A 12,122-nucleotide genomic window follows, 5' to 3' on the forward strand; every position below is an offset into this window, starting at 1 on the left:
TGGGAAGCTTATAACATAGCACAATGTTCAGCCAGCCATCTTCAAAAGACTGCATGTAAATAATTAGACAGAGTGCGAGGCAGTCTTCTGTGCAATGGAAATGAAGCTCGCTTGTAAGTTTGTGGTTTGGTTTGCTGGTTTATACTACACATTGTTCGAGCTTGGGAAGAAACCAAAATAGGTTGCTGCATTGAAATGCAGGTATGATTTCCTTCGCAACGCTCAAGCACGGTCAGCTGCGTGGAAGCAAAATCTCAGGCAGCAGTAACACCTACTCGGGCAGCTCAAGCAGCGCAAGCCCACACACACCAGCCACGGAATCAGTTCACTCTGAGACAGAACTGGTGTTGAGATGATAGAATGCTGAATCTCCCGCTGGAGCCACAAAGACAAGGTGAAATAAATCCCCCGTGATATAGTCTTCAAGAAAACTCTTACATGAAAGCTAATTTTGCAGGTTGCTGGCTGGTTTCAAGCTTAGAATGGATTGACACTCTTGACGGTGCTCGGAGCGGGTCATACCCCTAGACATTTGTCAGGAAAAGTTCCACCAAGCTTTGCCAATTGAATGTCCTTATTCCGATGAATTCTCAACTACCTCGGTTAGGCCTTACGCAGCTTCTTTCTAAGCTCCTTCTTAAGCTGCATTGGACCAACAGTTAGTGAATGTTAACATACAAATCAGGAAATTACCACTTTTACGGAAACCTGGGTTAATTTCTTCATAAGATCCAGACGATGACTCTACCAGGTTCTGGAGATGTTCATTCCAAGTTAAGACATGATTGACATTTGTTGTATGAGTTCTCTGGGAAAGACGTTCCAAGTCGCTCACGCATGGCAGCAACTCACAAGGTATCTAGTTAATGCATATCTTACTACAAAATTCAAAACATACCTTTGATATGAACTTGCTTCAGCTCGACCCCTCTTGACGAAACCAAAAACATCCAAGATCAAGTACTTGTATTAATATTCCGCCCAAACGAATGGATATATCCGGTCGACAGGGCAAGCAACAGCCCTGCCGCACTTGACGCTGCCTAGAAGATATGTTCATCATTTAGCCAGAAGTCGCCCATCATTAGAACGTATGTTAGAAAATCCTCTGGAACATGATAGGATTAGATAAGTTAGAGCAAACGGAAAGAAAAGCAAGAATTACCTAAGACTAGCTTCGGTTCTTAAGTATGAATGGGCTCCTCAACATCGATGCTCCTCCCCATCACATGTGGTGTCCATTTGATCCGTCAACCTCTGGAGCGCGGCTCCACGGCGACCGACCTGTTCAACTCTGCTCTCTCATCGGTTCTCTTCCGCCTCAGCCTTCATCTTTCGACGCTCCTCATTTAGCCTCCCCAAATCTTTGCGTCTGATACACGTCTAGATCAGCTCGAGCCTTTTAGCAATCTCAACTGAGCCTCGAAGGCTGGCGAGAAGATATTGTCGGTGATTTTCTTCACCAAAGCGTTCACTCCTGTGGGTTGCTGTTCTTCTTTGATCCAGCTTCTCGTTGAGAGTGTTGATACCACTCCATTGGCATCTGAAAAGCCAAAATGGTAAGCTTTTGCAAAGTACCTGTAGATCCAGATTCGAAGTTTCTTTCTGGATCAAGGATTTGTAGAGTGGCAGCATGGACACAATTATCTCGGATGCCTGGTAATACTATGATGCCTTCGAGCAAACAAGATCAAAGCTAGTAATATAAGGATCATACTTGCATGAAAGTATTTACTTGAGCTTCCACGAGATTGTTGAGTTTCCTGAATTTGCTAGATTCAAACTAGCTTGGACGCTTCACTGATTGAGGTAACTTCTGTTTTATCAGCGCAAGGATTGTAAGCATTCACCAGAATATTTGTGTGTAGGGACTGAGACTGTAAATACAAACAACTTCGGTTTGTAAATGTTGTAGTAAGTCCACTTATCAAGCGGTTCATGATGGCCGAAGCTCCTTGGCAGTTTGGATTCGAGGACTGGGCACATGGTGGAAAAATCATAGTTTTGTAAGTCTGGTCTGGAATGAGAGAGTGACTGTAGTAAAATTCAACATTGCCTCGCATGTCATGAGCAAGTCAAGGCATTCCCAAGCTTACTCTTTTGTGTTATCCATTTCACAATATCTTATCTAGCATAAATGGGTTATATCCAATGGGGAAGGTAAAATTAAAAGTAGAGGTGGAGCCAATAACATTAAGCCATCGCAGCAAGAACTGATGTCATTCTTTGTATAGTGGACCTAAACAGTTTATCTCCACAATAGCTTTGTGCAAGTGAGGCAAACAATTCCGGGGTTTGCACATTTAAAAGAATGCACATCAATTCGCTAGGTTGATTCAGCCATTTATGAAAGATCTCAAAGATATTTTCCCACTGGTGAGAGTTTTCATTCATAGCAAACAGTGGAAAACAATTATGTCATTATTTAACTTTTCTCATTTCATTTCCTCTAGTCAAAAATAAATTTAGGTTTCAAGTTAGATATAGTAGGGAAACTAGTGCCATAAAGAGACTTGATTAAAATTAAGGTGGCTGATGTCAATCAAGTGACAATGAAGCCCACCTTTGTTTCATGCATCACCGCATTTCTCCACTTTAGTATCTGGCTTCCATGTGTTTGAGGCTGGAAGAGCTATTGGGTGGCTCTTCCAGCGACTTTGAGCTGAACCAGGATGCCATGGAAGATTGCAAAGAGATTGCCAATAAGGAGGTGAGTGACGTATTTGTATTCATTGATTTACCTCTCGAAAGCCACAGAGCTAGTGGTTGTGATGTTGATTCTGGTGATTGACCTCAAAAAACCAGTAAAAGTATGCTCTTTGCGCCACAACCAAGTGACCAGTGTATTGCTTAAATTGGACTTGTGACTGTTTGGGAAGATTTTATTTTTCCCGTGTTAAGTGTGCTACTCTCGTCAATCCATCCCTGAACCGGACTTCGACCTTACAGTGAGCATAAAAATCTTTTCTTGACAGGCTAAAGCTGTGATTCCCTTTCTCAGCTCCTGGAGGAGTTCCTCTCATAGGCCCGATTGTGGAGCTCCCGGGGTTGTTTCTAGCAAGTGGTCACGAAGGGAGTGGTCTCTCGCTGGTGGTAACGCTAAAAATCTTCACCACCAGAAGTTCTTGTTATCAATCGCAACTTGCTTGAGAAAAATCGTGAAAGAAGAAAAAAAAATTGGAAAAGAAATTTTCGCAACACTTCTGTGTCGGAATATGACTTAAGCTTCGAGACATACAGACGGGTCATCAAACGCATACTCCAACCCAATAAGTACCAATACACAAATCTCGACACTATTTAAATATTGCGCTAAGGCATGTGGGATAATTGAGCTTTGCCTAGTAGTAATACATCCACAAGATAAGTAAGCGCTGCTTGTCGCCGCTTCATGGGGCAGTCGGCTACCTCAGGCTTCTTTGCTCTCCCTTGTGTCTTTTTCATGGTCGATCATTGTAGATCAAACTCTCTGGATCCGGTATCTCAGCCCTTTGCTGGCGTCCCTCATCATGGCGCCTTGCCGTTGCCAAATTTCTGGAGAAATCGCTACAAGAAAAGAAGTCATTTTTTCATTTGTGTTATTCCACAGGGTCACGAGTTTTTCCGTTGAGCACTTCCGCTCTCTACCAGTACCAAAATATTTATAATTTGCAATACTAAATACAACATGTACCTTGTGAAATTTGTCGACAGCAGCAACCAATGCTGCTTCTTTCTCTTCCACCGCAACCATTGCTTGTCTCATCCCCAATGCTTTTAAAGAAAAATCCTCTTTTGCAGCCTCCATTCTTGCTATTGCCTTTCTCGCAGCCAATGTTGCTGCTGCTTCTCTTGCTGCCAGCTTTGCCGCTGTTTCACCACCCGTTGCTACCTCGTCCTCAGCAGCTCTCCTTTCTGCCTCGGCCTCTTCTTTGGCAGCATTAGAAGCAGCAGCGGCAATAGCAGTGGCTTTGGCCGTTGCCTTTTCGGCACTTGCCAGCAAGAGTAAATAGTTGTCTCGACATGAACCACTCCAAACCTTGATGAAGGGGTTGTCCAGACCGCTGTCCACACATTGTTTGTCATGTATGCCCCATAGCAGATGTGAGTTTGTATTAGAGATGCGCAAACCTTCCTCTTCACTTGCTAAGAGTTTCTTCCAGAATGCCTAGAAAATATAATACCTCAAATTTAGTATAAAACTGATTTAGCAACTTTTCCCTTGGCAAAGACGCCCGAATTATGTTACGTGGCCTGTTTTCTATCACGTGTTCGATGAACTTGTTCAGGTCTGCAAAACTCGGTCCCGAATAATAGATTAGAAGTTCTGCAAGCTCACGAGAGCAGCCTTCTCCCAACCTTCTCATGGTCATGCCAATAAGCTGCTCGCTGGAAACTTGCGGTAAGCTGTAAAGTGTTCCTCTAGTCGCTATACACCATATCTGCTACCATTTCTTCAGAACCAACCAGCCACAGACTAAAGTGCTGAAAATCAGTTGCTTCTTTTCCTAGATTCACCAGTTCGTAGGCCTCATCCTTCATGAGCCTGTCAGCATTGTCAACGACCACGACCAAAACAGCGAGGCTGTGCTCCTGTGTGCCTACTCCACCAGTTCCAGCACCGTCCTACTCTTAAAATCTGCTCCCATTTATCTATGGGCTTCCCCCGGACAACTCTAGGAAATGGAGCACCATATGTGGTGTTGATCTAGTTGCACAATTGCTCCAGTGTAGTGTCCTCCTTCATGCTGAAATACATGATAGCTCTCCCCCTTTTCTCTGCGGCAGTGAGTACACATGTTGTTTTGCCCGACCCCAGCTTCCCACCCATCAAAACAAGCCTAGGTCCTCTGTTCATGAGCTCAAGGATCTCGTTCTCCACCTCAGACATGTCCACATATACCTCTGGCTTCACAGCGTCTGGGTACAACAGTCTCCATATCGTGTAAATTGTGTCCGAGAACAGTAATGTGCAAACACCATGATGGCTGTCACCTTTCGAACGTTGCTATGCACTTGCTCCGGAGTCGTCGTTGGCCGTCCGGATCCTATAACCTTTGTTCGAAGCCGCTAATGTCTGGAGACCTAAACCTTCCCGGAACATAATATCTGCACGAGATGGCATGGTGAGCAGTGGCCACGAGGCGTCGACAGGCCACACGTAAGCAACATACCTAACGAATTTTTCACTAGACAGAAGAGGTCTGCCCAAAAAACAATCTCTACAAATTAGCAAAGATCACACACTGTAAGCACACTGTCAAGGACTTCGGCAGCAGCAGATCAAAAAGAATCTATGGATAGACAGAGCTTTCTTTGAGACATTGCTGTTTGAGTACAGATCCAGACACTCGTGGGATGCATGGCACTGCTCTAACGCTTGTCTCCATTGTTAATCGTCATTATTAACGCCTAAACACTCCATTGAAAGATTGCACTCGAGCTTCGTTCCATGATAGTGTCCACGATCATCTCTGCGGTGCCAAGTGCCTGCGATTGAGATAAAAAAACAAGAAACTTTACAGCTTCTGGTGAAGATTTCAAGTTTTACCAGCGAGAGGCCACTCCCTTCGTGACCACTTGCTAGGAACAACCCCGGGAGCTCCACAATCGGGCCTATGAGAGGAACTCCTCCAGGAGCTGGGAAAAGGAATCACAGCTTTAGCCTGTCAAGAAAAGATTTTTATGCTCACTGTAAGGTCGAAGTCCGGTTCGGGGATGGATTGACGAGAGCGGAACGCTTGCTAGCGCAGGGAAAAACTTGGCAGCTCTGTGGAGGATTTGCTGGATGACTGCTTCGTCTGGAGTAATGTCAAAGCCTTTGAATTCTCTGCTACTACCTGTTAAGACGAAAGAGAAAAAACTGGCTCGATGTAAGAGCTCAAACTCATACTCACCGAGCAAGACATTTCCGGCCGGATCGACTGTAGCCGTGGTGGCCACTCCAAATTCGTCTAGTGTTTCCTTGGAGTTTTTGGTGCTCGTGTAAGCAAACTCCATGGTCCCGTAGTTTAGATGCAATCCAGCCGTTTTATCCACCACCAGAAGGTGGCCCTTTGATTCAGTGAGACAACCAGCGTCAGCTCAAGCTGGAAAAAGAGATTGCTTTTACCTTCCGAGGCCGGATCGACGGAGTCAAATCCAAATCAAAGCGTTTGGATAGAATTTCCAGTAAGTCCGAGCTCCAAGCACCGGCTGCAACTATAACAGCTCGCTTAGAATGAAGGTCACCATTTAAAGTTTGTAATCCCTGCATATATCTATCTGCTGGCGACCTACGAAAAAGACAAAGAAAAAAAAAAGACGAAAAAACAAGCTTTTGTAGAAGCAGTTAGATATCAAGTTGTCATACCAAAGGAAACCTGTCACCGGACTTCCAAAAACTTCTTTGTAGCGACCTCCTGGACCCAAAGCTCGATTTTCCTGCCAGGACAAGACTTTCAGCATTTGGTAAAAGAGAGGAAAAAAAATAAAGAGGGAACAACGCACCGTACTTGTTGAATGAACTCCACTGCAGCTCTTGCATCGATCTGGCAATCTGCAGGGAAAAAAGCCGCAGCTCCTTCTGGACCAAGAACAAGAGCAGGCTCTGCCGTTTGAGCTGTATGAGAGTTCCAGAACTCTACTTGGACTCCAGCAGCAGCAACCTTGTGTAACCTGTTGTGCAAAGCTAGAGACTCCTCACCCCCAGTGGTAAACAACAAACTCCCTGCAGAAACATCAAGAAGATCAACTTCAAGAGAAAACGTTTGTCTTTTTCCTTGGTACCTGTGTCTCTCCACCCAATTTTCTCGAGAGGATCAACGCCAGAAGCTTGTATTTCCGCTACGAATTCGTGCCAGAGTTGGATGCTACGACGAGAAAAATCCCATGTCTTGGAATCCGGATTGAGGTGTCCAGACCATATGTACCCCTGTCCTGAGAAGAAGAAAACCAAGAGATCTATAACGCATAGATCTAAGGTAGAGCAATGAATGGCATACCAGCTCCAGTAGCTCCAGCGCAGATCTTATGGGCCGCCTCCACAACAGTGACGGAGAGATTGGTTTGGCGCAAAAAGCGATTTGCGATAGAGAGACCGATGATCCCGGCGCCAGCAATCACCACATCGGAAGAGCCCATTGCATGGACCTTCGCTGCATTTGGCCATGACTCGAGTGCCATGGTCTAAACCGAAGACAAGGGTTTAGTCACGAATTTTCTAAGAATTATGAACACATACCGAAGCGCTAAGCTGATGTATCGAAGTGGAACTTTGAGAAGATCTCTTCCAGCTTCGCCTGTAAAGCCGCTCGAGCTCCAGCATCCGCCGCATGGCCTCCACCAAAGCTGTCAGCTTCGTCCGTCCAAGACATCGTCCCAGTATCGCGCCTCAAAGCTTCTACTTCTTCACTCTCCTCCGTCATCCCCGCACGGCTGTAGATGTTCGCCATCAAAACGTAGGCGGCACCGTGTCTCTCGTCCAGTTTCAGCACCGAGTCGAAAGCAAGCCTTCCAGCTTCCACATTCCCCCACTTGTGGCAAGCTCCCAGTAGAACCATCCATATTCTCAGGTCCGCTTGCATGGGCATGCTCGCCACCACTGTCACTGCTTGCTCGACTCGGTTGGCCCGGCCTAGAAGATCAACCAAGCAAGTGTAGTGCTTGATGTCCGGAGCAAGGCCATACTTCGTCTTCATCTCCTCGAACAGCTTGAGTCCCTTGTCAACTAGGCCGGCGTGGCTGCACACTCCGAGAACCGAGAGAAAGACCACTCCATCCGGTTTCACTCGATCTTTAGCCATCCTCTCCAAGAGTTCTATCACCTTTTTGCTGTCTCCTTGCAGGCTATATCCTGAGAGTAAAGCGTCCCAAGCCACCAAGTCCTTTCTGGAGATGGAGTCGAATATGTAACGAGCTTGCTCCATGCATCCACACTTCCCGTAAAAGTCCACCAGAGACGTCGCTAGAAGTGGATTACTTTGGAGCCTTGCGCTACATATTTGAGCTTCGATTCGTCGCCCAGCTTCTAGTGCCGAGAGGTTGCCACACGCCTTGAGAGCAGCCATGTAAGTGACGACGTTCGGGACACAGCCTTGGTCTTGCATTCTCGAGAAGAGGCTCAAAGCTAGCTGACTCTCCCCGCTTTCAGCGTATCCCATAATCAAGGACGTCCATGACACCACGTCCCGCTGCCTCATTCTGTCAAAGACGCCTCTCGCATCGATCAGACTCCCACACTTGGCGTAGAGATCCACCAGGCTGCTTGCCACCAGGAGATTCATTTCAACTCCCCTTTCTACTGCTTGACGATGAACTGCCCTGCCTCTTTCCAGACTCTTCGTTTTCAAAACGTTTCCTTCGACCAGCTTCCCTTGTTCTTCAAGTGCCAAGTTGCCACAAGCCTTCAATGCCGCTAGAAGAGTGACACGGTCTGGTTCGAAGCCTTCTTCTTGCATGCTCAAGTACATCTGAAAGGCCAGATTGCTCTGGCCACTTTCTGCGTATCCCCGAACCATGGAAGTCCATGTCACCACTGTGTGATGGAGCATGCAGTCAAAGACCCGGCGAGCGTCCTCCATGCTTCGACACTTGAAGTACATATCCAAGAGCGTGTTTGCTATGTAGACGTCGGAGATGTCATCACGTTGAATCACAGCTGCGTGGATTTGTCTGCCGGTTCGAAGATCTAGCGTGTTGCTGCATTTCTTTAACGTGGCCACCACTCTAAAAATTCTGCCCCTGTTGTCTCTCCTTTTCTCTTCGGTGAAGCAAGCTAGAGTAAAATTTTTTACACTTGTTGTATTGTTCTGGAGAAAACAAACTTTGTTATAGTAAGACTTAAGCTGTATTATGCTGAAGTACCTGATTTGTCACCGTCATTTTGACGCTACCTTATCCAAACGCACAAAACTTCGAGACGGACTAGAAGCTGTTCCTGAGGAGCGCACATTGGAGCGAAAGTTTGAGTAAACTTGAGTGTACCTGTGTGCCTTACAAAGTATAGCCGGCGAGAGAAACTGAAACGTCCTCCCGTTGCCAGCGGACAATTTTGGAGCTGCCTCCACAAGTCTGGATTGGGGAGCAAAGAACACTATATACAAACAACTAGTTCTCATCAGTGTCACTCGCGTTCCCCTCCCCTCCTGCTTCTTCCTCCGTGTCTCCTGCTTCTTCTGCCTCGGCTTCTTCTTGTGAATCCGGCGCTATCTCGTTGATCGGACTCGGAATCTCGTCCTTCACAACCATTGCAGAACTCTGACTGCCCAGTGTATCAATCCTCACGACCGCTGCGTCATCCCTTGCAGCGCCTCTAACTTGCAGGCTATCACTATTTCCAACTTGGCTCGCCAAAACCCTCCTCTCTACTTCATCCTGGGAGTAGTTTCCGTCACTGCCCAGAACTTCCGACGTGACAAGGTCCGCTGTGCATAGACTACTCCTTCGAAGTTGTGTCTGCGAGTCAGTTCCTCGAAGTCCCCTTGCAAGTACAGGAGTTCCTGGTACCTGTCCAGCATCCTCGGTTTCGTTTCTTTCGAGCAGAGGAGTCCCTGGTTCGTTTCCGGCAGTTTCAGGATCATCTCTTTCCAACGGAGTCCCCGGTACTTCTGCTGCAGTGATTTGAGTTTCCATAATTGCAGCATCATCCCTGACAGTCGCGTGTTGTCGTGCTTGATCTATATCGAGAGGAATCAACTGTGTAGCATCCCACTGTGTCACGTTCAGCTGCGTGGGTATGTCTTCTCGAGCTTGTGTCTGATTGTTGTGCTCCACTCTGTAGCCACTGGTTTCCTCTGCCATCTCGTTTAGATCGAGCGTTGCAAGTAAGGTCTTGTCTTGAGTAGCATTTACGTGTGTGCCATTTGAGCCTTCGTCCCTCATCGTTTCGCCATCCTTCATTTCCTCGTCGACGGTCTTGGACTCACTGTGCTCTTCACCGTTGTTATAACAGTAGCCAGCAGGAGCGGCATTAGCATACTCCGCATCATCGTCCTTGAGTGTTTGCATCATGGCTTGAAGTTGGAACTGTTGCTTCTGCTGTAACGCCGAAATCTCTTCCGCGGTTGACTGGAAAGCCCTCAACTGTGTCTCTCTGGAAAGGCAGCTTTTGAGCAAAGTTCTTAAGGATATGTGTGCTCTTACCTCAGTAAAATACGGTCTCTGGCACCTTCAAATCGTTGGCTTTCAAGTTTGAGCTTGTTCAACACTTCCTCTTTCTCCAGCTGAAGAGAGGAAATTTTAATATGCGCTGCGTCCTTTTCATGCTAGAAAGAAAGAAAGACAGTGAATCAAACGTCAAACAAAATTTTCCAACCTTGCATTCCTCCAGATTGTTTAGAGACATTTCAAGGTCCCGTATCGTTTTTTCCAGCTCCTGAACACAATACGTTAGTCCCATAGTCAAGCTTGTTAAAAAAAGCCTCCAACCTGTCTCAGGACTGCAGATGCATGTTGCTCAGTGTTCAATTGGATTTGTAGTTCTTGACCCTTCTTTTCAAAATTCATACGAGTCTCCCTTTCTTCTTCCTGCATGCCCTGTTATTGTGTCCAAGTTCAAGTTCAAGGCTACTGCACTTACCAGTTGCTTTCGCTGGCTTTCGATTTGTACTCGGTACTCGGTCACAGAGTCCTGAGACAAATCATAAAAACAATTAAGAAGCAGCATCATGATGATTTTTTCTTACTTGAAGTGCGGCCATTTTGTCTTCCAGCTGCCCTCGTTGTCGAGAGAAAGCTTCAGCTTGTCGATTCGAGTCTTGCTCTGCTTCAGTTCGAATCCTATCTACAGCTGATTTATGCTGTGCTTCAATTTCTTGTCTTTCTTTCCTCCGCTGACTTCTTTCATCTTCTAACTGTTTCTCGAGCTCTTCCCTATTCGCTTTGAAGCTGCTAACGGAGCCAATATCATGCTAAAAATCTAAATAAACTCAAATGCTTACTTCTTTAAGGCTTCTTCAGCCTCCATTCGTGACTGTGCAGCGCCCTTCAACCTATTGTTCAAGTCCTCTATCACGCTTTCTTGTTGAACGCATTTCGCAGAAAATTCTTCCATGCTTGAAGCCTTTGTTGACAGCTCTGCTTGCAGGTCCGCCAGCTTTTGCGTATACACAGATTTACATTGATCGACGGCTTCCCTAACGATCTGCATAAGATGTAAATCCTCACATACGATTTTTTATAAAGTACTTACTGATTCTGTGGAGGACTTGGCTGCTCTCAAGTCCGCGTTGAGGCTATCACTTTTATTACACTCGAGCTCCAGTTTCTGTCGAAGCTCCTGTGCATGGTTACACATCAGACAAATACTTATATAGCTTTGTCACCAGATTGATTAACGATCACCTGATTGCTTCGCTCTAAACGCCTTACATCTGCTAGATTTACAGGTCCATCTCCAATACCTGATCCGGACATTTTCATTCTTTTGCCATCCTCGTTCTTGGACAGCTCTACTTCTATAATCAGGAGAACAAATTGTCAACATAGACAAGCAAAAGAACTCGCAGATACTTAGAGCATGTACCTACCTGGTTTTCTTTTCAAACCAGAACTGGTATCCCGAAAGACGTACGCAAAGCCATTCTCTGCAAGAGCTACTTAACGAAGTTGGAAAATCCATGTAGGAAGAAAAAAATACCAAGTTCCGGAAGAGCTGCCAGCGATATGACATCTCCGTGCTGGAGACGAAACTCGGGAGAATCTTTCCTCAACCTCTGGCCATTCACATAAGTCCCATTTGAGCTGAAAACGCAGCACCCTCCAGACGTGGAGCTCTCGAAGCAGCATAGAAACAAGTACCTGGAATCTTTAATGTACACCGCCCCGCTTTTCCCATCATCAGGAGTGATATTCTTGCGGAAAATTCGGCAATGCCGGCCACTTATGCTCGGCGAATCGAATAGAAACAGAGTGTCCGCGACCATGCGCCCCAGGGTATGCTCTGGGAGTGTCAAGAACATATGTTGCCCCTGAAAATCACGAAATCAGGCAATCCTAGCGTGGGAATCCCCGGCGCGAGACAAATACCTGAGCTCGTTTCTTCGCAGCGTCCGAGAGAGCCGAAAGCACGCCCCATGTCCGATCATTCACTCCCGCGGGCAGCGGCTCCTGCAATATTTGCTCCGCCATAGCTATAGAACCCTAACAAGAAGCTCAACCCAAAA

The 12,122-nt window shown here is 46.3% G+C and overlaps 2 protein-coding genes across 9 annotated transcripts; both read right to left on the reverse strand.

Moving 5' to 3' along the window:
* Positions 1-5,280: 5,280 nt before the first annotated feature.
* On the reverse strand, positions 5,281-8,897 carry LOC9659896 (pentatricopeptide repeat-containing protein At2g34400). 2 transcript variants are annotated; one of them, XM_024669562.1, is made up of 10 exons: positions 7,202-7,395; positions 6,963-7,146; positions 6,748-6,897; positions 6,474-6,688; positions 6,332-6,402; positions 6,092-6,254; positions 5,877-6,033; positions 5,673-5,819; positions 5,531-5,619; positions 5,281-5,469 (listed from the first exon to the last, which is right to left on the reverse strand). In XM_024669562.1, the coding sequence occupies exons 1-10, from the start codon at positions 7,292-7,294 to the stop codon at positions 5,392-5,394; spliced, it is 1,347 nt and encodes a 448-aa protein (XP_024525330.1). In that variant the 5' UTR covers positions 7,295-7,395; the 3' UTR covers positions 5,281-5,391. The 2 variants fall into 2 exon arrangements, with proteins under 2 accessions (XP_024525330.1, XP_024525329.1); XM_024669561.1 differs by lacking the exons at positions 5,281-5,469; positions 5,531-5,619; positions 5,673-5,819; ... (3 more) ...; positions 6,474-6,688; positions 6,748-6,897 and adding an exon at positions 8,824-8,897 and having other exon boundaries at positions 7,034-7,146; positions 7,202-8,768.
* A 31-nt stretch (positions 8,898-8,928) lies between these two features.
* LOC112344579 (protein lava lamp-like) lies at positions 8,929-12,111 on the reverse strand. Of its 7 annotated transcripts, XM_024669558.1 has the most exons (13): positions 11,986-12,111; positions 11,758-11,927; positions 11,597-11,700; positions 11,487-11,552; positions 11,302-11,414; positions 11,150-11,236; positions 10,899-11,101; positions 10,644-10,848; positions 10,538-10,588; positions 10,387-10,494; positions 10,274-10,333; positions 10,102-10,223; positions 8,929-10,051 (listed from the first exon to the last, which is right to left on the reverse strand). In XM_024669558.1, exons 1-13 carry the CDS (start codon positions 12,085-12,087, stop codon positions 9,067-9,069), a joined length of 2,376 nt encoding a protein of 791 aa, XP_024525326.1. In that variant the 5' UTR covers positions 12,088-12,111; the 3' UTR covers positions 8,929-9,066. The 7 variants fall into 7 exon arrangements, with proteins under 7 accessions (XP_024525326.1, XP_024525324.1, XP_024525321.1 ...); XM_024669556.1 differs by having other exon boundaries at positions 11,487-11,543; positions 11,597-11,927; XM_024669553.1 differs by having other exon boundaries at positions 11,302-11,411; positions 11,597-11,927.
* Positions 12,112-12,122: the final 11 nt, after the last annotated feature.

Source organism: Selaginella moellendorffii, unplaced genomic scaffold (assembly GCF_000143415.4).
Source record: "Selaginella moellendorffii unplaced genomic scaffold, v1.0 SELMOscaffold_5, whole genome shotgun sequence".
NCBI lineage: Eukaryota > Viridiplantae > Streptophyta > Lycopodiopsida > Selaginellales > Selaginellaceae > Selaginella > Selaginella moellendorffii.